General features: G+C 30.8%; 3 protein-coding genes across 4 annotated transcripts; all 3 read right to left on the bottom strand.

The window, feature by feature from the left end:
* On the bottom strand, nucleotides 842-3850 carry LOC109345845 (Golgi apparatus membrane protein-like protein ECHIDNA). Of its 2 annotated transcripts, none has more exons than XM_019585077.1 (6): nucleotides 3731-3850; nucleotides 3031-3087; nucleotides 2735-2938; nucleotides 2508-2567; nucleotides 1878-2004; nucleotides 842-1190 (listed from the first exon to the last, which is right to left on the bottom strand). In XM_019585077.1, exons 1-6 carry the CDS (start codon nucleotides 3743-3745, stop codon nucleotides 1102-1104), a joined length of 552 nt encoding a protein of 183 aa, XP_019440622.1. In that variant the 5' UTR covers nucleotides 3746-3850; the 3' UTR covers nucleotides 842-1101. The 2 variants fall into 2 exon arrangements, with proteins under 2 accessions (XP_019440622.1, XP_019440621.1); XM_019585076.1 differs by having other exon boundaries at nucleotides 3031-3093; nucleotides 3731-3827.
* On the bottom strand, nucleotides 11098-11749 carry LOC109344838. The gene has a single exon (XM_019583580.1). It carries the CDS (start codon nucleotides 11690-11692, stop codon nucleotides 11282-11284), a length of 411 nt encoding a protein of 136 aa, XP_019439125.1. The 5' UTR covers nucleotides 11693-11749; the 3' UTR covers nucleotides 11098-11281.
* Nucleotides 15788-20875, bottom strand: LOC109345846 (glucose-6-phosphate 1-dehydrogenase 4, chloroplastic). The gene is made up of 12 exons (XM_019585078.1): nucleotides 20683-20875; nucleotides 20426-20609; nucleotides 19786-19964; nucleotides 19495-19589; nucleotides 18456-18570; nucleotides 18121-18326; nucleotides 17906-18014; nucleotides 17756-17793; nucleotides 17505-17625; nucleotides 17232-17434; nucleotides 16558-16758; nucleotides 15788-16177 (listed from the first exon to the last, which is right to left on the bottom strand). Exons 1-12 carry the CDS (start codon nucleotides 20764-20766, stop codon nucleotides 15940-15942), a joined length of 1773 nt encoding a protein of 590 aa, XP_019440623.1. The 5' UTR covers nucleotides 20767-20875; the 3' UTR covers nucleotides 15788-15939.

Raw genomic sequence — 25307 nt, forward strand, 5'->3', positions numbered from 1 at the left:
CTTAGAGAAGATGAGAGAACATACAGCCAAACGCTATTGGAATAAGCAAAAAATAGTTTGACCTAGTTTAAATGCTCTTGGCTAAATATTAATAATGCATCCATCTTTCAATTGTTTTGTGTTACTTATACTTTAAGAATTGTGTAAAAACTATTACAACTATGTATGTAAATGATTCAGAAAGAAAAAACATATACGGTGACATTATATGAATTTTATACATTGTCATTGTATCATCTATCATTCATATCTAATCATCATTGACTCTTTAAAATAAGTATTCTAATTGAATTGTAAATAAGCTAATGACTGTGTATAAACCTTTACATTGACAATGCATACACTCTACATATTTTTCTAAAAAAAATGTTAGGATGTGCTAATCTTCATATTAATGTAGCTCTCATGGTTGATAAAACACTTATATAGAGCTTCACCTAATTTGCCCCAAACAATTTGGGGGCATGAAAATGACTTATTCTTTATCTGATAATATAAGATTACTTAATCATTTTTGGATTTTGTAGCATTGAGATTAATTGCATTTCGCTAGAGTTGTTATTTATATAAATGCTTTTATTATGTAAAATATGGAGAAACTAAACATTTTAGCTTATGACAAAACATAACTTATTAGCAAGGGAAGATCAGCTAGAATCACTTTTCAGATGTTTAATAGTTTCAGATTTTACATTAATCATTGTTGCCAAAAACATTTCTAAAAATTGCTTTTTTAAGGATTAAAGTAACGTTTCACTCAAGCATTTGATTTTTTTGTTTTACAAACACTTTGGTCAGTGAATTAATCATATGATGCTACAACATAATTCATATACCCATAAGCCATAACCCACCAATTAACATGTATAAATATCATGATATCAGCAACAAAGATATGTAGAGTCAATAGAGAATAATAATAATGTAATTATTTAGACCTACAATGCTAAAAAAAATAAAAAGATTTACATCAGAAAACGAGGAAATTATTTTACTATGTAATTCAATTATCACATTCTTATAGAAGGCATCATTACAAGGTACAAAATTTTGCATTTGCAGTCTCTTAAACACTATCAAGTTGCCAGGTTCAATAGGAAGTCATACAACACTGAATGCAGACTGTAAGGTAGATGAGAACCGCGACGCAATCGTCTGAGACGCATATTGTTGAATCTGCTTCTTAGCATCTGAAAGTATAAGACAAGTAAGCAGTGTTATAAATTGCAATTTCGTCCATTTAATAACATGTAAAGCACTACCAGATGAAACAGAACATTCATGTAAGGATGAAAAGGAAGCCTTGTGGAAAAAGGTACTCTAAAGTTAGCTTTATATGTAGAGTGAGCAAGTAATGATGTATCTACACTTAAGTAAATGGAAAATACGTTAAAATCTTAATACGCTAATAATCTAAGGATTAATAGACTTTTACTTGCTAACTTTACACACAGATCACTATAGATGAAGTAGAACTACTAGACTCAAGATGTGTGGTGAAATAGCTTAGAGAAACTCCTAAGTGTTATCAGTATAATGATTTAAACTTATTTTGACAATGGCAGTAACAGGAATATATTCAATTTGAGGCCAATAAATTGAGGGCATCCTTATGATTTTTATGAAATCACCATGCTCATCTAAGAAGGCCTGATCATTGGGTTGTAAGCAACATTTACAATAACGGAGTTTAAAGCATTGATAAACATAGAATCCTACACATGTATAGTGACATCGACTTTACATTTGACCTAGATAACATACCCAACCATAACAAAACATGATTAAGTGATTAGGTAACGCCATGTTGAGGGTCAAACCAACAATATTTGGTATCTGGTATACAAATTTAAGAACATGAAGAAAAACTAACATACCTTTTTGGCATCTGGTAAAACCAACAATATTTGCAATACTGAGGGTCAAACAAACTCCTACGACAAGGAGGTAATCAGCTTGAAGCCTTATGAGAGAGAATATTGCCAGAATAATCCATGCAATTGCCTATATATGAATACACAAAAAAATCATTTTCAATGCTGCTTTATCAGAGAGGGTACTCGTACACTTAAACTATAAGCAGAGACAAAACTTGGCCATGTCAATTAACAAAGAATTTCCCATCCAGATCCAAAATGTAAAATGAGCTAATGGATGTGCAATGACGGTGTTAAGCGTTTTACACTGCCAACACATCATTCATTTGTATTACTTTTATTTAAAAGTCGATGACCATATTAAGACTTGAATGGTGGATGATGTATCGACAGTGTAAAAAACTAGCACACTGTCAACGCACCACCTATTTTCTCATTTTATTAGTCACTATTTTGGACATCAAAAGCTATTTAGTATTTACATCAAACAATCCATTAATCATCGGAATCGGCCTGATCTGGACAAAATATTTGATGTATTATCCCACTTAGTTAATTTCCAACAAATTACTAAAGGGCATTAAATAATGGAATATCTTCACATGTTGTAACCAATCAATGCTTTCTTACCGTGAGGTAAAGAGTCCACCAGAAAAGCCATGAATCTTTCTTGTTTATCCGAGCCAATGACTGGAGGAAAATCAAACAGCATATATAAGATGTAAGTATCATAAATGCATTTCAACTGCAACCTTAAGGTTTATGAAACTTGGCAGAAACATTATATGATAGAGAAATTGTTCCAAAAATAAGATTACAACATCAAATTGCCACTGATCAGAACCTGTAATTCCTACCTCTTGATCAAGAGATTCGAATTTCCAAACACTCTCACCCTCGTCATTTATTTCATTCCACCACCGCAAACCAACTAAAATTCTCCCACTCACATTCTTGACTACCCAAAAGTCAAGAGCTGCAAGAAGTACAGTCACCACAAAAATGATAACAAAATTATCAATGAAGAGGGCAAAGAGGATGTAAAATGCCAAAGCTGCAGCCTGCCCGACACAAAAAAACATTGCTTATAAGACGGAGAAAAATAAGACTTATAGAAAAAGTTATTGAAATGGCACAATTAGAGAAACTAAACCTTGAAGAGAACATGAAAGAAGCAAGTCTTCGGATTGGCGTAATTTTCACCTACAGGCTGCAACTAAAGTAATATTAGATCAATTAAAGCTCGGTTGAAACGCTTTTTCAGATAGGAAAAAAAACAAAAAAAAGAGCTGTTTTGGGTTCAATTTGCCATGTCCAGTAATTTTGATTAAAGTATGAAAACACAATTTTTAGAAAAACTGGAAATTTCAAGCCTATTTGAAAAAAAGCTATTTAGCTATTTCGAAAACCGATCTCATTTTTCTCAATTCATCCTTGCAGAATTAACTAACAACTAAAAATTATTAATCTAAAGAAATAACTTCCTACACATTTTGTAATTAACTATCTAATTGTAATTTTCGTATACAACCTAAACAAATTAGGTTATCTTAAAACCATGGTGATGCAAACATATCCATATGTAAAATTGATTCTACAATAATCAATTATGCATAACTCCAAACAATAATCAGTTATGCATACAATCTATTATTGAAATAATCCATTTCTAGAAACTACTCTCACAAATAAAAAGTCAGAATAAAAGTAATAGGTACTGAATCATAAAAACAACATTAAAAAAATATGAATTATCAGAAATAAAGGGATTCATAAAGAGGAAAATCAAAGATCTAATGATAATGAAAATGAAAGAATAGGAATAAGTGAAATAGAAACCTATAAAACATTACCTGATTGAAATCCATTGATGTGAGAATTTGGGATCTTCTGAAAGATTGTTACTGTAAAGAAGAAAAAGAGCATAACCAAACAGATCTTAGAGATTCTTCTTCCCATTCAGTGCTACCTACACTCAAGTGGGCCAGGCCCATACAATTGGCCCAATCCATTTAGTTTTTTCTTACATTTTAGAATGAATATTTTAAACTACCATCAAAGCATTAGGTTAGTCATGTAAGGCTCAATTAGATATGACCAAAAAGTTAATGGTTCAATTCATATTCATGTGAGCGATATTTATTGATAAAAACAATGTCACATCTAAAAAAAATTAATTTCTTACTCATAGGATGGGATGATATACATAGTAGTGTAATACCAAGATGTATACGCAACACACTACCATGACTCTTTTTTTTTGTTCTTATAATTTTTTGACAAAGTCGTACTAGTTTTCAAAATGTAATTTTTTTTAATTGTTCTATGGTATAAAGTTTTATTAGTGTTATCATTTGCATTGCTTTTGATATATGATTATTTCCACTCGAATAACTGAATAATTGGAATTATGTTATATTAGTTTAATGATATTTAAACATATAATGAAATATTACTATAAAGTTTAATTTTAATTATAGTAATGTGTTGGTGTTAATAAATGGTATTATTTTACCATATGAGTAATGCTTATCGTTCAATTGATTAATTAAATTATTAAATTGAATTGTCATAAACAAATATAAAAAATTGTCGAATCTACAAGAACTTGTTGGTACTAGTATTTTAATCAAAGATTGTTATTCTAAGTTGACTTTGGAATAAATTTGATTGGTTGGATTATACTATGAACTAACTAAATAATTTGATAAGCTATTGGAATAAAAATGTTGGCATTGAACTTTACCGTTTACTATTCATATACATTTGATTCAATAATACTTATCCACCAACTATGATTCTTTCACAGATAATATGATCTCAATGGTAGTCTTGATCATATTAGTAGCTCGTTAATATAGCTTAATGTCTAGTAACTACATAAACAAGATGAAGATTTATGAACTGTTAATACGCCTCTATATCTAGCAATTATGTTAATAAATTTGAGAATTATAAATCATTAAATAGCTATATGTTTAATAACTATAACAACATCATGCAAAATGTGACCAATTGGTAAGTCTATGTCTATCAATTATACTAATATGATGAGTTATTTTATTTAGAACGAGAACTTCTCCATGCATTCACAATTACAAAATCATACAAAAGAGTGTTAACCTCAAAGTAAGCACTAAGCAGAAAAAATAACTCATAAGAATCAATACATAATGAATTGGTATTAATTCAAATTACAATGTATTCATCAAGTAAATATTACATCCAATCTCAACAAGGTAGAGGTTTAAATAGACATTATCATGGTAACTAAATACAAAAATATAAAAAGAGAAATCAAGCTCATAAGAGAAGAAATTACTTTCTCAATAAGCATAAATTAACTCCTCTAACCTTTTCCCTTGCTTCTATACCTTAATTCGAGCTAACTACCCTAGGAACTTAAGAAGTTTCGAGTGGAATGTGTTGTCCTTGAATGTATATCTAAAATGCCTAATTTGGCCCCACTTTAAAGAGTCTCATTTTCATGCGATTCGCCTAGCGCAAGAATTTTGATGGGTGTGACGCTTTGCCTGGCTGAGCCTCGGCCTTTCACCTAATCAGTTGTGCTGGGAGAAATTACCCAATTTCGTTGCGTGCATGTGATTCACTTGGCGAATCAAGAACAAAAGCTACACCAATTTTTTTTTTCCCAATTTCACTCAGCATAGTGATTGTGTTGAGCACAACTCATGCATATGTGATTTCCACTGCTGCTCTTGTTCATAAACTTGACTTTTTGCATTGATTCCCCTGGTTTTGGCCTACATAACACACTAAAAGGTAAAATCCGACAATTAACATAATAGGTAAGTCTAAGAGAAATTTCCCGAATCTATATGCTAAAGTGTCATAAAGATGATACTTCAAGTATAATATTTTGGCATTTGTCAAGTAATGAACTAATCTCTTTTCATGTATGTAGTTTTCTCTCTAAACAAATATTACTCCTAGAAATTAAACTTTGTCATTTAACCTTGTTGAGAATGTTTGAAATATGTTATTATATGAAGTCTCACATTGCCTAGAATTAGAATAGAGTAGAGTATCAATGTTATATATTGGACTTAAGTCCCTTATTATAATATGCACCAGATATAAGCACCAAATAGAAACACCCTATGGGCAGGTAGACTCATGGGTGTGCTAGAGTTTGTAATCTTTATTCTCTAATAATATCTTGATAGCCGCTTAGCGCTCTCAGGGACGTAGGCACAATTGGCTGAACACCGTTACAAATTCTCTTATTTCTTCTCTTCTATTTATTCTTATGTCTTTTATTTGATTCCATGTGGTCAATACTGTGCAACAATATTCTGCTGTACCAACAAACCATATACAATTTATGTGAATCTTGAAAGGCATTGTCCAATTGGACTAACTCTGTTTAGTACTGAATATTCACTTCGTATCATGTATATTATTTTACTTTAACTAATGTATGGATAATTTTAGTTTGAGTAGTAACTGTATTTAGTAATCTACATATATCTTTTCTTTTCTAGTGTTCCATCAAATTGTAGCTTCACCTTACTAGCAAAAAAAAAAAAAGTTGGAGCTTTACTTATGAGGGAGATATTCAGCTCATGCTCTTAAAATAAATGAAAGGGATAACTAATGTTTTGATTCATTTGTGAATTGAATTTTGGAAATGAATGAAAGGAAATAAAGACTTTAGAGATATTTTATAAGTCTATTTCATGACTCTAAGTCTCCCATTCGCAATAACATTACCTTTAAAGTTAGTTTTACCTTATTTCATCTCTCACTTTTCAATTCAGCTCATCATTAATTAGGAAAACAATGGAATTTTGCGTCAACTAGGAGCAATGTGATTTCTAGGCTTCCGAGCTTGGTCCCATGTGTTCAAAGAAGTACATCACCCATGCCTTCCACTCATAGAATAATTTTATTTACAACACTAACTTATAGTCAATTATTTATATAGGAATTACTTTCGGTGTATTCTAACTTGCGAAATGAAAATTAGTTCATATCGAAGCAAACTGCATTGTTAACCTTTTGATTAATTACACTAATTATATCCGTCCATTTTGTTATTGACTACCGATTCCTCTGGGAAATAATAGCTTTTGTAAAAGTTATGAATGTAGTTTAAGACTTTTATGTAAAATACAAAAAATGTATAGAAGTCGAGTTGACTATTATCGACTTACGGGCATTGTTTTATATGCAGAGTAGTTAGAAGTCGTGATACTCCAATCTGACTTCTACGTGATGTTTTTTAACACTAAGTAGTCATGAAAGTGGATGAAGACTTCATTGAATGTGTGCAGAGTAGTTAGAAGTTGTAAACCTAGAGAGACTTTTAGGAGGTGTTTTTTAAACACTTGCAAGTCATGAACACATAGAGACTTCTATGAGGTATTTTTTAAACATTTAGAAGTAGTGAACCCAAAGAGAGACTTCTATGAAATTTAATAAACTAACATATTCGTCAACATTGAAAAGTCGTGAGTTCACTCCATGACTTCTAGGAACATTGAGAAGTCTTCTCCCTATTCGACGACTTCCATATTTAATAAAACTCATATTCAAAAGTTGTAGACGAGTAACACAATTTTCTAATTTAATCAAACATTTACTAATATCCAAACTTTTTATCCAACGATATATATTTAGTTAGCATAGAAACCAACAAAATACCACTTCACAACTTAGAATGCATCATTACTTTTATCTGATTAGATTCCCTATAATCACAATCATACTAAAGAAATCCAACAAGTAGTGCTAACTGTGCAAATCCTGATATATAGTATTAGCTTTATTAGAACGTCTACCAAACATTTCTGTTTAGGAATTGACATACTTTGTATAAAAAAAAAGTTTAACATACACACATTTACATACATATCAACTCATCTTATTTTTTAAATACTACTATTTGAGAGTGATATGTAAGATGCACTACTCCAGTTTCTATTATAGCTAGAGCTAATTATTCACATTTAACTAAGTTGAAATATTTTCTTTTTTTTATACCAGAAAGCTTATATAATTAGAAATAAAAATAAGCGTGAGAAATAATTTAGTAAGTCGTATTATTCTCCCCAGAGAAGCAGAAATTAATATCTGGAGTACTAAATTATTTTATACAAACTAAGGAAATGATTGATTATTTGTTTTTAAAAAAATTGTCATTGTTTTTCCATTTATACTCTTTTCAATTTCTCTCCCTATTTTACTTTACTTTAATTATCTCTTTCTCAACAAGAATGAAAATAAGAGTATAATTAATAAAAGAGTAATCAATATTTGCATGACTTTTGAAATTGACACGTACAAAAAGATTAAAGTGTGTAGATAAATTGAATGTGTCTATTTTCCAAGATATTTCTAAAACAGGAATGATTATTGTTTATATAAGTTGGACAAAAGAATTTATGATGCTTGTCCCTTAATGGAATTGAAAGCCGTAAACCATTTTGATTCTACTCATTTTGACTCATGAATAAACTAGTGGTGTGAACTAGCCTGTAATATTCTAAAGTTTGGTTGGTGAATTAATCATTTTACTCAATTATATTAGATATATAAAATTAAATGAGATCAAATCGGAAAATCTGATTTGCTCATGAAAAATAAACATTTTTTAAGATAGCACGTTAAAGATTTAAACCTTGAAATTAATAATTATTTGTAATATATTAACTATTAAACCATTTTAATAATAGAAAAAATAATATTATTTATATTTATAAATTTATTATTTATTATAAAATATGTAATTTAACTGATATGTGATTTAATTTATCAACCCTTTATTAAAATACTCTAACACGAAATGATTATTGTGATTGATACCAATAATACAAATTCAAATAATCACTATGATAATACCTGTCTCAAAATATGTAACACAATATGTACATTTTATTGTTATAAAAATATAAAATTAATCTAACTCATGTTTTATTTTTTGATTAATAAAAACAAATGATATATGAAGTGAAAGAAAATTTAGAACAATAGATGTGATAGTAAGACTAATTCAAACTCTATAATTATTTTTGGCCAGCTGCTTCAGTACTCCTTCATTAATTAATTTATTTCACATCCAATTGAATACATTCCAAATAGCTTAAATTGAACTAAATAATTGATAACAATCTATTTCTTTCTTTGAATTCGTTCGATTTCAAATCTCACATTCACAATTGGTTCAACTCAAAATGAACAGCACACTATGATATTATATTTCATTTTGAAATTGAAATAATAATTATGTTTTTCTAATGATATTTTACTCTCATCATATTTACACTCCTAATTTCCTATGGAGTGACTTATGTATTGAGAAATGTTGTGTATATTATCCATGTTTTGACTTATGATATAATATATTTGAGTTGCTAAATTATTCTAAATGGCAAAAGTAATATAGGGATAAGTGCTTCAAACTGTTTTTAATTTGATTAATTTGAATGAGATTCAATATTACAATTAATGATAGCAAAATGGGTCGTCTAGCTCAGGATGCGCATTTCATAGTTTGTATCACTCTATGTGTCATAAATTTATGATTGGTCAAAAAAAATAATTTAAGTTAAAATTTAATTATTAAGTATTTTTCTGACCAATCATAAATTCATGGCACATGAGTGACACAAATTGTTAGTTCAGTTAGATGACACACAAAATATTGGCACATAAAAAATGGACACATGCATGCAATTAAAAATAAAAAATTAGGAAAACAAAATAAAAAGTAATTAAATAAAGAAATTGAATGGAAAAATAATTTTTTTTATATTATATGAAGTTGAATTGATCATATTATATCATATTTTTTTAGACATAAATTACATTATGGATTTTTTTCTTACATTAGGTGTGCAAACTACCTACATTGCCAAATAGAAAACTTATGCATGTATGATGAGGAAATAGACATAGTAAAATGGACAAATAAACTACATTTCTATAAGCTTACAACAAAAAATGTGGACTATGCAAAGCACAAGGATGACCCTGTTTTTTTGGTGCTTCTGAAATAAAAACATAAAAAAAACGGAAAGAAAACTAAGTTAAAGAGACAATATCTAACTCCAAGAGAGACAGAATTTATGCAGGAGGAGAGTCCCAAATTCTAGAAGTCTTAAGAGATTCAAGGCTGAGCTTAGCCAGAAAGTCTGCCACCGAATTCCCTTCTCTAAAGATATGAGCTTAAGATGACCCTGTCTGCCAACACTCATTGGAATCAATTCAATCCAACATGTACACCAAACTTATTTTTCATGTTCAGATTGAATAATGGTTTTAACTTTAAACCAAATGAAATTCAATGAGAAACTCCCCTAGTTACTACCAGCATTATTGCGCATGTGACACATTAGTTACTAATCACCTACCAAAATAATGTGTTAAATTTAATATCTACATTAGTTAAAGTAGATATAATAATAACTTGTTTTCCCTTTGAGCCATATATTGAAGTATTTTTGGAGTTAATCATTATTGAATAAGTTACTTTTTAGTTTATAATCACTAGCATGATGCTAATTGTCACTATGTGTCTTCCGACCAACATTTTTTTTTAGTATTAAATATTTAATTTTTATGTATTTCATTTTACAGAATTATATTACTTTTTTCGTACATGATATTATAATTTTTTGATAAAAATATAAAAAATGAATTGTGATATTATTAAAAATGCATTGGTAGTTTGATATATTTAGTGGATGTAACTTCCTCTAACCTTCATTTATATTTTTTATTGTATGGAAAAATATTGTAATAATTATTAATTATAAGGGCAAAATAGGTAAATGAAAATTATAATATGTTTTGATTTTATATATAGTATTGATAAAATTGATGTAGCATCGTTAATAAATTATTTAGTCAGTAGTAATCTTAATAAATTTTAAATAATTAAGAGGATATTCACCTTACTCTCAACCTCAATGTAGAGGAGTCTTTTTAAAAGCATTTTATGTGATTTTAAAATTTTTCAGTAATTCATCAAAGGATTAAAAATGTTCCTAATTCATACAAATTAATCCAATTATGGTTTTATTTTTCTAGCAATCTTCCACTTCAAATATTCCAAAAATTTGAAGCCCAGCGATATCGTTAATACTAATCGTGATATTGATATGACATTATTAACTAAAAAACATAGGCTATAATCAATTTTTTGATATTCAAGGAACAAAATCAAATAAAAAACAATTTTAAGAACTAAAACCAAAACTCAAACCCAAATCATAATTAATCCTTCATCAAATGCTTGTAATAATCACATGACAAAAATGTCACCACAAATTGATTTCCCCTTCCATCATACAAATTTATATATTGTAAATCTAGAAAACAGAAATAGCAGGGAAAATAGATTAATTATTAATATAATCCATAACATGGTATTAATATTATTATAAAGAAAGATTTAAGTCTAAATAATCACTTTCAGCTTTTTCTTTAACTTCATTTTGAGCTGCTTCTGCAGTAGTTGCTTCTACTTCTTGCAAATGTTCATTCTCTATGATAACCCTTTTCTCTTTCTCTTTCTCTTTCTCTTTCTCTGAAGAACTTGCATGTGATGGAGTTGTTGTAATATTATTGCTTCTTCCAAATTCTCCATAATCAATGAAATCTTCTACTTGAAACTTTGGAATCCAAGTACCCTTTGCTTTCTCATCATCAACCTTCTTATCTATTTTCTCTTTATAGAGAAGATCTCTTACATCTTTTGTGCTCTTTATTAAAGCAAAGAACTTCTCCATATTCTCTTGCTCATTTTCTTCTTCATTCTCTATTTTTCTCTTCCTTCTTTCCCCTTCCATAATACTTATTTATTAATATCTCATATATATATATATATATAGATTAATATAAGACTAAGGAGCTAGCTAGTTCACTATAATATATACAAGGGGAGGAGGAAGAGGATATGAAAATATTAATAACTTCTAACTCACTCTTTTATATTGTTTTTTCGGAATACTTAACAAAACTTCTTAAACTTTTTTTTGTCTTTTACAAGTAATTATTATAAACTATTTTTTCTTCTTAATTATCTACTAAATTTCATCCCTTCGTCAAATTGATCCTCATAAAGATGATTTTAAAATACTAATAATTAAAAATTCTTAGTCATATTATTATTATATAATTCTTAGTCATTTTTTTTAATTTTAGCTCTCATATTATTATTATATAATTTTAGTTTTTCTATATACAAATGTTTTTTTATTGTCCTATTTTAACTCTTAAATTAACTTATTCTCCTTTTCCCAATCAATTTATATTTTGATGACAATTTCTTTCAATTATTGAAATGGATTAATATGCATATTGCTATTACCGTGAATCTCATGGAAGTGGTTTCCTTATTAGGCTCCTATTAATTTAATATTATATTTATATAAGTAACAATTTTACTAACAAGTAAAGTTTTCGCAAGAAATTAGAAACAAAAAAATAGTGCATAATAATTATTTACAAACAAAAGATATAAAAGTGTATGGAAATCTTAATTTCTATAGCCATATACATATACCAATATATGATGTATTGGTGAATGAACCTATGATGTACTAGTGAATGACCTAGTTGATGACGTATAAAAGAGAGAGCAAAAGTGACAGGAGTAACATATGAACAAGGATTGAACCTAAAAATGAGTAGAACTCATCTCCTATACTAGCTACAAAGTCAAGGACTCCAATATGATGTAGAATTCTTTTTCTTAATTTTTAAATTTATTTTATTAAAAAATAATTTCAAATCACGATCATTAAATATTCTATAAAATGACTATTTGTCTATGAGGTCATGAGTTCAAAACTTCATATGTGCGTTAATTGCATGAGTGTTTAAACTTGTAGGTGACACACTCAATATATTCACGAGTTTATGATGTCGCATGTCAAAATTGGGGTGTTACATTTCGACTATCAATTGATTGAGAACATGTTCTCCTAAAAATAGGCTTCAACAAGTTCATAACCGACTAATAGTGTTAGAGGACTTTGCTATAGTCAACATACAAAGTTATGGAAATTGCTGAGTGAGTTAATTGAATGAGCCAAATGCGTGTTAATTGACTCCACATAAGAGAGGTCAATACCGTGTGATTTGATAAGAACACCCCTCGTGCTTAATATAATTAAAACAAAAGTAAGGGTAGGACGGTAATTTCACTAAAGATATACTAGTTGAAATAAAACATAGCTTTGTCAAGATTTAGAGTATCTTTGGTTTATAAAAGAAAAGTTTGAAAAAAGAAAAATTAAGAGGAGAAAATGAATAGAAATGTGATAATTATTTAGTTGTTTGGTATGATAGAAAATGGAAAATAAGTGGAGAAAATATTGTATAGTTATTATTAATAATGATATTGACATGTTTTTGTTGGTATTATTTATTTTGAAAAGCCAATGATAATAAAATATGAATGATACAATAACACTGTATAAAACTCATACAGTACTTACATTTTTTCTCTTTGTTTTTTTAGAATTTTAGTAAATTGTCTACATTTATAAGCATGTCTAACACGAAATAGGATTTTTTAAATATAAAGTGTAATATCTATGATATGTTAGTATAAAAATTTATATATAATTAACACATTATTAATTATTGTATTATTTTTCTTAAAGAGTCAAGTCAATAATAATAATGATGAAATAAAAGTTTATAAAAACTGATACACTAAACATTTTTCTCTATTTCCACTTGTTTTTTATTGAAGGAAAAAAAAACCAAAAACACCAGTTCCACCATTTTCCCTTTCCTTTTAGGAAATAGGGAAATCTTCATTAATGTCCTAAATGTTGTTAAGTAAATACTCATATACGTGCTTTTAAGTCATCACTATTGTTTTATGAGTGCAATATTTATGTATTATTGGTGTAAAGATTTATATAAGATTAGTACAATATTCATTCATCAATTCAGTTATATTATGTATATTTAAGAATGAATGATGATTAAATATGAATGATTAATCATATAATAACATTGTGACAAACTCTTCCACTTTGGGTGTATGCATTATTTTTCTTTCTCTTATTCTATGACATCCATATAGTTTGGGTAGGTCACCATATATTGACATAAGAACCCATAATAAACAATTACTAGGCAAAACTCAATGCTTAGATAATTATGTATGTCTCTACTCGAACAACACAATATCTTCACATGATTGAAATCATATTCTTAATATAACTACGATAAACAATTTATTAATTTAATTGCAACTTGGGTTTTATTTATTTTTGTGCTAACTAGAATATATGTATGCAATTGATGAAGCAATTTGGATTTTAGTAAAAAGCAAAGAATAAAATTTCCTGTAACTATTATTATTCTCATAGTGGACCAATTTCTAGTGTGAGTGCTAGTGAACCAAAGACAATTTCCAATTCTCTAACTATTTTAAGATAAAAATATAAAACATGTCTGCTATGATGACTTGACTCAAACAATTGTTTATCACATAAATCGTGTTACAAAGTTAAATCATTAGTCATAATTTTTTTCGTCCATCCTAAAACTGTTACTTACAGAAATCAAACGTTTTACTTTTTAGTCTATTTGTAATCCAAGTGTGGTCTTGCATCACTAGATTAATGTCTCGTTGGTAACGGTTTTGAGTTTGAGTTAATGAAAATACATCTACATAAAATATAGGTTTTCATAGTGGTCCTATCTACCTTGAAAATCATAATGATCTCCCATGTAAAAGATATCATACCTCTAATTCAGACCAAAACATGTTTCATTTGAAGGGCTTTTGAATCATATAGTACCCACCATGTTGAATCACAGTTCTGATAGAAATGTATCATTTTGTTACTGTCTTATTATTTGAAACCATGATACCACAATCTACAAAATGACATAACAAAAGTCACAAGTCTACCATGATATTGCAGCCTTAAATATAGCATAATGTGAGGACCAGAACCACTCAGACTTTAATGAGGGAAATTGAATCAGATTTGTATGTATTCATGATCATAATGTAGGTATGTATGGATGCATGCACCACCAACTCATCTTGTTTGTTGTGGTCCCTATAATGCAATGGGTGTGGGGATGTTTCATGTGTGATGTGTTTGGGGAAAAAGTCGTACATCGTCTACCTCATTGTCATAGAAAAAATTTAAACACTTACTAGGTTGCTCTTTTCATAACCAATTGGTTTTGAAATAAAAATTCACAAGAGTATGAAAGGCGAACACAACTCACCGTTATAGCCTAAACCATAAGACTTAGGTGAACAGATCACATTGAGAAGTAAGTATTAGTTTTAAGATGAAGCTTAACATCGAAACTTATATTCACAAACGTCAACATTTCAATTATTTCCATTTTGCTCTTCTAATAAGAATAATATTTGCTTAACATCAGTAACAAACACACATATAATATATCAACAAAGCATTCATCTAGTGAGGTAAAACTCACTAGATACCAAAATCAAGGGTTCAATTTTTGGAAGCGACACTTGTTAGGAGGGACAACCACAAACCCCAAAAGAGATTAATTCCTTAACCAAAAAGGTGAAAAGATATCCTTAGTAGTACCAAAAAACAAACGTATATTCTATTTTCTAATAAGACATGGTTCAACACATTGCTTCTTTTATATTCTATTTTTTTTTTATTTCCTTTTATTCATTTATTCCTTTCTCCTCTCAAAAGCCACTTAAAATTTTCTCCACTCTAATTAACTGATTACAAATTAAAAGATGGTACTCATAGCAATATAGGCAAATATCAATAGAATAATGATATTTACACAAGCAGATGTATATTTTTCTATCATCTCTTTAGAGCTTATTCTAACTTGTTTTCTACATACTTATGCTTTGATTCTACCACCTCATTGGTGAGAGGAAAAAAAGATGTGATTTTCCTTCTCAAAATACAAGAGAATAAAAACTTTAGATGCTAGTTTACTAGTTAAAGTTTCTTTTAAACTTAACTTATTACAAAGCTCTTAGTAACTCCTTATGAGTGAGGCAAAATAATACAAACACAGTAACAAGTTATGGGAAGAAATAAGGAGGGAAGTGCTAGTCCTCCACCCACCGGACACCATTTTTTGCAGAGAGATAGTATGCTCCAACCGGACCACGACTGCCGAGCTCATAAAGCTCTAGTGATATATTATCCTTGTCCATTTCATTCAAAATTGGAGTTAGAATGTTCCATGCAGCTGCAAGTTCATCACTTCTCATAAAAAGGTGGTTATCTCCATCTATGACATCAAGTAGAAGATGCTCATATGAATCCGGTACCTCCATGTTGTACCTTCAATGTAACAAGCAATAGGCAAATAAATGATACACCCGAAATTTTAAACCAGTGTACAAAATTTCAACAATGTTTATGAACATCGGTCATAAGACATCGTATCCCGTGACACCGAATATGTTGCTGTTTTTCGGGAGGTTAAAATGTGTGAGAGAAAAATAATGAATAAATGTGAAAGTAGAAAAATATGATCTTGATGTTCAAATTAGATGTACATAATAGGCTCATAACTCGTAAGACATTAGTTATGTATGTTCATCCTATTGTTAACTGAGTAACAGCATAGTACTTTCAATAAAAGGATAAATGTTAACTATTGAGGATGTAAGAATAAAATTACTGCATATAAATGCATAATCCAAAATTTAAGAGCTTACTTGTCCTTGTAAAGCAAATTTAACTCTGAAGAGTCAAGCTTTAACCCCAATCCCGGAACCTTATTGTTAACTCTCACTAGAATAGCTTCATCAGGAACATCACGAAGAATGAGCTCATTTGTGGCACGATCAAAATTATGCCCGATTTTCTCATGGTAAACGTTTCCTGGAACATGACGGAATTGAATCCGTATCTCCATCCTGCATTATATTTTTTAACCTGGGTGAGAAAAAGACATCTAGAACACTAACTTTACAGACCTATTCTACATAATCCCATAAATTATAGTTGCAAATAAGTTCTTGCACGGAAACATATCCAAAGGAAACTCTTATATGTCCTAAATTCTGCTCATCGTATAAGTTAAGACCTGTGGGCAAGGAAGGAAGGAAGCAAACTCGTTGTCCTATTCGGCTTCCTAGACTAACCTTGAAATAATAACTAATATCTTCTACAATCATTTCCCCCATTTTCGGGACAGGTTATTGAGAATATTATATAGCAAATTTCATTATAGTTTCAAGCTCAAAACAATCTCTGGCTAGAAGAACCTAAAATTCACCGTGATAAGTAGAAATTACTGGAACAGGTATAGTCATGCTATGGAATCTAAAGAGTAAAAACCGGAACTCAATGTTTGTGTGTGTGTGACACAAAAGAGAATGATTCTTACTTGTGATTCATGAGGCCCAATCCTGTCTTAACCAAAAATGGCACGCCATCCCATCGTGCATTATCAATATAGAGTGCAGCGGCGAAATAAGTAGGTGCCAAACCATTTAAGCTCACATCAACCTTCTGTCCACTACTTCCTTTATACTTGCCAAGAATGACATCTTTAGGCTTTAATTCGCGAATCGACCTCAGAACCTTGACCTGAAAAGAAGTTTGTTATCAACAGTCTAATACCACTTGGCACATTAGCGTTTATAATCTGTATGTGTACCTTTTCATTCCGAATATCTTCTCCATCAAGGCTTATGGGTGGTTCCATGGCAAGCAATGCAATTGTTTGGAGCACGTGACTGTGAATAATATCCCGGATAATTTCATAGCCACTAAAATACCTGCATGCGTGACAAAAGACTAAGCCGGTATCATATGATTTGTGGAGGAAAAGGTTCTTTACACACATATTCAGTACATAATGATGCATTGCATTATATTTACTCAAATGACAACAGACACTATGCTAACCTTCCCGGATGCACGGCCAAATCTTCTGACAATATGACCTACAATAGTTCAATTAAACAAGTCGATTACAAACATCAAATTGCATAAGTGATGTGGATTTTCACTAAATCTAGAAACTAAGGCACGCTAATCTGATAAAACAAGGCTGACCTGTATATTATCAATGTAATTACGGCTCCAAAGTGGCTCAAACACTAGATTTGCAAACCTCAAAACTGTGAGATTTTCAATGAGATTCCTTCCCAGAAGATGATCAATCCTGACAACAGATTGACATGAATCGTAAATTTGTGTAGCATTATTTTTTTTAATCAAGTGGTTCATCAATCTGTATTGGGTGAGAAGGGGGAGGAGGGTATAAACACCTGTATATTTGCTTTTCCTCAAACTTCAAGAGAAGAGATTGTGTCAGCCTATGGGAAGAGAGTGCATCAAAGCCAAACGGCTTCTCAATTATTATGCGATTCCATCCTTTTTGGGTCTGAGCACCACGAGCAAGACATGATGCAACGTCCAAAAGTGCTTCTTGTGGCACAGAAAGGTAGAATATCCGGTTGGCTTTGGATCTTCCCTGAGGTAGATAATAAGCTGTAATAGAATCAAATACCAAAGGAAATGCAACTTATGAAACACAGTTTAAGGAACCTATTTGAGAAGAAAAGAACTTTCATATATACTGGTGAGATTTGTTCAGAGTTACCTCGATCTGCTCCATTTGGGCATTCAGCAAGGATATCCCAGATATATTGTCATAGCCTCCATTAATGTAATATGTTCTACCAAGGAAAGCATGTATTTTGTCTCCACAATTCTGTCTGAAAGTTTTATAGTTCACATTAAAAAACTCAGAATATCATATAATATTGGCTTAGCACAGGACAAACATGTATGCAATCAGACATTTTCTTTCAATATGTTAGGACTTAAGCACATGAGAGTCCAACCCAAAAGACTAGTCTATTAGGCCTCATGGCTTAAGTACCCTACCGAATTTGCTATGCTACCCAATGTAGGACTCCTAACATTGCCGCCCTCTTTTAAGGGCCGACGTCCACGACGACTTTCTCTGTATCGACACTGACCTGATGGTAGCCCTTTCTCTTTTGGCGGCTTTTCACTCACCTATCAGTATTCGATAATATACCTTAATCCAGCCTATAGGTAGCCCTTTTTGTGGCACAACTCTCGATGAAAACACCAATTGTTAGGACTTAAGCAAATGAGGAGAGTCCAACCAAAAAGACTAGTCCTTTCTCTTTTGGCGGCTTTTCACTCACCTATCAGTATTCGGTAATATACCTTAATCCAGCCTATAGGTAGCTCTTTTCGTGGCACAACTCTCGATGAAAACACAAATTGTTAGGACTCAAGTAAATGAGGAGAGTCCAACCAAAAAGACTATTAGGTGGGAGAGTTTCATGGCTTAAGCACCACATCAAGTTTGCTATGTCACCCAATGTGGGACAAGCCAGAAAAACGTATAACGTTCTGTTTCAAATGAAATGAACTAATTTTTTTGCACCTTTGGAATTGGTTAACTAGACACATGTAAATGTTCACATGTATAAATAAATTTACAGGAGATTTTATGTTCTACGAGTTGGAGAAAATTTCCACAAGCCATGGCCTAGCAAGCACTTTCCCAAGCTACAGTATGTAAGATTCAATACTAAAGGTTTTGTCCATGAATGGGCAGAACAAGGAAGGTGATGAGTTCAGAAGTGATAAGAAAAACATACTGATGATCAACTCGGCATGTTAATGTTGAAGCTATAATGGATCGCAGGTCTTCGTCAGTCATATTCTTCCTTGAATACCCAAAAATGGCTACATTCTGCAAACATAGCAATGCAAATTTAAATACTTCAATAATAAAAACGGCAATGGTTCACTATGAACTGGAACTCTTGATATGTTATTCCAATTTTAGGACATTTGTATTGAGTATCAACATATGAAATGGGGTTTATGAAATGCATGTAGGGACCTCTAAAGTGAAATACAAAAATTACAACAAAAAGCCGTTGCACCTCCGGAAGGAAGCCACTGTAGTACAGAGCAAACAAAGCTGGAAAAATCTTGCTCCTAGCCAGCTCACCAGTAGCTCCAATGACAATAATCGAAAGCGAGGGTCCTCTACTATCATCCACAAAAAAGCTCGAGGAACTTGTTTTCAGCACAGATGAAGACTCCATGGAAGTAACCTTTTCTGTAGGAAAAAATTATAATGAAATTGAAAACTGAGTAAAAATAGTTTTGGAAATGATCACTTTCTTCCTTTTACTGAAGGAGTTGTGTTATACTTGTACCCTATCACAAATCCTCAAGTAAATAAATTCAATATTTCATAAATATTTGGAAATATAAAATGCATTTAATATTTTGAATCAATGATTGTAATTCCGCTCTTCATTCTCTTATAAGTGTCATTCTCACTTCAAAGGATGATCTCTTTATTAGTGAGTTTGCGAGTTGAGTTTTGGAGCGGAAGAAAAGGAAAGAGAATACTCCAGAGCCATAAAATATACTTGTGAGATATCTCGGAAGCCTCCAGTTTCCTTTCTTTCCCCTCCAAAACTCATCTCTAGTATCAGAAACATTTTCAAGTTTTTTTTTCAACAATCACATGCAAGCCTAAAAGATAAAGATAAATAGTGACTAGTAACTAACCATCAGAAAACAACGATCCTATTTCATTTGATAACTCTGATCCCAAATTATTGTTGACGTGATTTGTTGATCTCTTAAACTGCATTATTGGTTCAAAATTGAACCTCTCAAGTATCCACAGTTTCAATACACGAAATCTTTGACATAAGCTATCACCTCCAACATTCAAACTCTTAGATGCAACCTGAAACAATTGAATTTCATGTTAAGAAAAAAAAAACACTATGGATTGAGCATAGTTACTAAACTGAACTTACATTGATTCGGTTACGAAGATGGATTGGTCTTGTGAACGAAGATTTGGAAAACGACACAGAAGTTGAAGAAAACGACAGTGACATTTCTATGACTTTGTTTCAAATTGAACTAAGTTTTTCGTTTTCGGACATTAATTTTTGATATGTCCGAGGTAGTAGTGAAAAGAAGAACAGTTGCAAAGGAAGTTCGTGGTTTTGGTTGCAGGGGATATATTCTTCTTAACAGAAAGTGGGCTCATTGGGTAGGCCCAACTTTCATATTTCACTAACTCCTTTCATTGTATAACATATTATATGCGAGAAAAAATGTAGGCATTAAAAATGTAAGAATTTTTTATATAACTATTGTATCATTTATCATTCATATTTAATTATTATTATTAACTTTAAAATAAAAAATATAAATAAATAATAGATGATATATTAAGTATATAAGCCTTTAAACTAAAAGTACATGTATGTACACTGATATATATCAACTATATCATCATTTCTTTTTAATTGTTTTTTAACCTTCCAACACAATTAATAATTCTTTTTTATTTAATAAATAAGAGAAAAGAATGTATTGCTAATAGTATATGAGTTTTATATATTGGCAGTGCATCATTCACTATTCATGTTTCATTATCATCGACTTTTCAGGAAAATAATACAAATAAAGGGTGAATATGTGTGTAGTATGTATAAATCTTACATTGAGAGTTATAGATATTATACTCAATTAATAATATTATTTGTTTGAATTTGTCTAGTGTGTCAACTCATCGAACGCAATAGTTTCATCTATATATATATATGAAGTTTATTTGCTTGTTGATATCTTATTGCCAAACATTTAGTCTCATATAACATTAGACATTTTATGCTTCTATCTCATATGACACCTAAATTCTCCACCATTTCATCTACTCACTTGAATTTCTATCATTTACATATTTATCAATTTCCTCATCATGTTATATGAATGAGACAAGATATTTAAATCTAGCAAGTAGTGGTATGGTACGATCTTCAATCCTTATAAGTAATGTATGGTTCAGTTATCTTTTGCTAAATATACACTCTATAACTATGTCATACTTCAACTTAAACAAAAATCATATGATTCTAAAATTTGTGTCTACATTTCTAGCCTATAGGGATGACAATAGGTATGGGTGAGCACGAGTAGTAGCTACTCGCTATCCATTACTCATTTTGAAATATGAGACTATCATCCATACTCATCCTTACTTATATGGATACGGAGAGGGTGAGAGCCCCGTCGTGCCCGGACCCTGTCGCACCACGAGGCGCTGTCGGCGAGTCGGGTTGTTTGGGAATGCAGCCCCAATCGGGCGGTAAATTCCGTCCAAGGCTAAATACTGGCGAGAGACCGATAGCGAACAAGTACCGCGTACGGGTTTTTGTAGTTATTTATGGGTACATGCTGGTATAATGGGTACCCGTGGATTTCCTATGTTATCAATGAATTTTTAATTTCCTACTTTTTTTATGTTTCGGATGAGATAAAACTTAATTATTTTTGTGCCTTTTGATTGAACATTTGACAAAAATGTTAACTCTATTGGAGTTTTCTATTTGTGTGATTTGTTGCTCCCATTTACTTAACAAAAAATATATATTTTTCTTTGTAACACATATGTAATGATATTTGTAGGGTGTTTCACCACTAAATTCAATAAAAGATGTAAACAAGATAAAAAGAATATAAACAAAGTAAAAGAAAAAGATATACATAGTGTAATGAAGGTTGGAGTAGTATACTTTTTATTTTAATTAGAGTAATTACCCATTTTGGTCCCTCATCTTTTTCATGGGTACCAATTTAATCCCTAAAAAACTTTAAGTGACATTTTCATCCCCAACAAATTAACGTCGAGTCACGTTAATCCTTCCTCATCTCGGCTCCGTTAACTGTAACAAATTTGCTCCCGTGACACATTAAGTGCTAACGTGACCTCTGTTGGATAATCCTATGTGTACAAGTTGTCATGTCATCAACTGAAAGTTTTTTTTTATTTTTCCCCTTATAAAATGACGATGTTTTTAAAAAGTATTATTATTTAATAAAAAAATAAAAATTTTAATAATTTTTTTACTAAATTTTTTATTATGCAAAACGATGTCGTTTGACATATTGCTTTTTTTAATATATTAAGCAAAATGAAGTTGTTTTGCTTCCATAGTCTTCCTTATAACATAGAGGGTCGAAAAGATTGGAAATTGCCCTCAAATTCCTATACCATAAACCCTAACAACATAATTTTGTCACCCTCTTACATATAACATGAAAACTATAGTGATGTCAGTTCCTGTTGCACCTCTCATCAAAGTTATAGTGATGTTAGCTCTGTGGAAATAAAATTTCATCCTCCATTGTGTCATTGCAGAAGGGTTGTTGTTATATATATATGTGAAAGATCATGCACAACCCAAAGAAATAGTTCCATAGATGTCTTTCTTTCAAGGTTGACACTGTTATTTTTTTATTTTCCAGTTTATGCATATAATTTTATGACATTTGAATTTGGGACAATGTAATTATTTTTACATTTTGATTGTTTTACACGAAGAAAACAAATATTGTAAGAAGTTTTTTTATGTGGGTTGAAGATTGGAAAAGAAATCAAGTCATGAAGGAAGAAAATGGGATCAATCATGCTACAAACATTGATGATTTACAAGCTAATCTAAAAGAAATTCAAATGATCATGAAAGAACATGTGATATGGTCCAGAAAAGATATAGTTGTAGCAACTATGTTTAGTCTGTTATCTGTTGTTAGTAGTTGTTTGATTTGTTTTTTCAAGTAGTTGAGGTTATGAGGAAAGAAATGTTGTGTTTTTTATGTATGTTATGGTGATATAATCAAAAGGCACAATGTTAGTTTTGAAGTTATGGTTATGTAAGTTTTGTATTATCAACGAAATGAAGTTATGGTTCTGAATTATTGTTCTGCATACTTTGAGTACTACATACTTTAGTTCTGTTTTATTATGTAATGACTCCATTTTATCAGAAAATGAACAAAATATCAAGTCAAAAATATCAATAGTTACCACACTATGGCTATGTTGCATTTAATAGTCACTTTACTACAAAATATCAATACAAAATGGCTCTGTTACATTTAATAGTCAATGCACTACAAAGTATCATTGCATGATTTATTGTTAAAAACATCAAAACATCACTGCTTAGCATTACAAAGTGAAACTTCCTAACAATCAAGTCAAAAACATACATAGCATCCTTTGAACAAGTGCATTACAATAAAAACATCAAAACACTACATGACTATAAATTTTCCAACTTCTGTCATAACCATCATCTCTTCTTAGCATTCTTTGAATTAGTTCTTGGTGGCTTGAACTTTGAAGGTTGTTTTCTTGGTTTGACTTGAACTTAGACCTAATGCTTTTGGATGGATTAAGGTGGTTCCAATGTACTTGAGGTTGGATTAGCTATTGATGGTTGGACTTGAGGTAACTCCATCGTGTTGTTATCCTCAAACTGAAACAAAATGTATATACTATTTTAGCCAGGGAAAATGAAAATGTAATTAACTGTCCAGGAAGATGTTCTTACCAATATTACTGGGTATCTAACATGAGTTGGAATTCCAGGTTCAGTTCTGGATGAACCAACCTGACTCTCCTACAACTAGTGTACACAAATTTAGCATATATTATAGATAACAATATAAATAACATATAGATAGTAGATACTAGTATAGATTACTTGAGTTTGAAGTTAGGCTGCTGCTGTTTTCAGGGACCACTCTTTTATGTTTCTTACCCTTCTTTCTTGGCATACCTGGACTCTTGCAAGTTTTATCATAATGTCCTTGTTCATTGCATTTTGGACAAGTTGCCTTCCACGACCATTGTAGTTTTAGTGAAACATGTATATATTCTGAATTGAAGTCTCTCTTTCTATGTTTCTTAGGCCTATCAATTGGCCTTTTCAGCTTTGTTGGAATAGGTTTGGGTTTTGGATTTGTGCTAACCCAAAATTCATCACTACTAACTGGGTTAATGACATATGAATATGTTACATTAAAAGCATCCATAGTTAGCCAATTATGCACACAATCTTCAAGACTATCATTGTTAAAAGCAATTGCTGCTAGAACATCTTCACAAGGCAAACCAGTGAGTTGCCATTTTGACAAGTGTAAGTTTGGTTTTTCAAACTTACCCGCAACTTGGTTGACCTATGTTTTACCTCATATGTTTGACTATCAATATCTTCAGTCCATGTTGGAGCTCATTTACAACTTTCCACTTTGATTTTCTCCAATCTTCTTTGTTGGACAAGTAGCAACATGCCTTTCCAATTCCTCATGGCCATCTTGTGTTGTCCCATTCTCCTCATGATGTAGCATCTCAACTCCTCTAACATGGTTGAAATTGGTTTATCTCTATACTCAACAATCCTTGCATTCCATATTTTATACATGTTGTTGGTAATGTTGTCTACTTTAAGCCAATGACTATAAAATGCCTTCACCTATGAGCTAAAGTCAAGATTGTTTAGATAAGACAATATCATTACATTCACACCCTTCAATTTCCGATTCGAGTGTTAAATTCACTAACTATTTTGCATTTAGCTAA

Source organism: Lupinus angustifolius, chromosome LG04 (assembly GCF_001865875.1).
Source record: "Lupinus angustifolius cultivar Tanjil chromosome LG04, LupAngTanjil_v1.0, whole genome shotgun sequence".
NCBI classification, from domain to species: domain Eukaryota; kingdom Viridiplantae; phylum Streptophyta; class Magnoliopsida; order Fabales; family Fabaceae; genus Lupinus; species Lupinus angustifolius.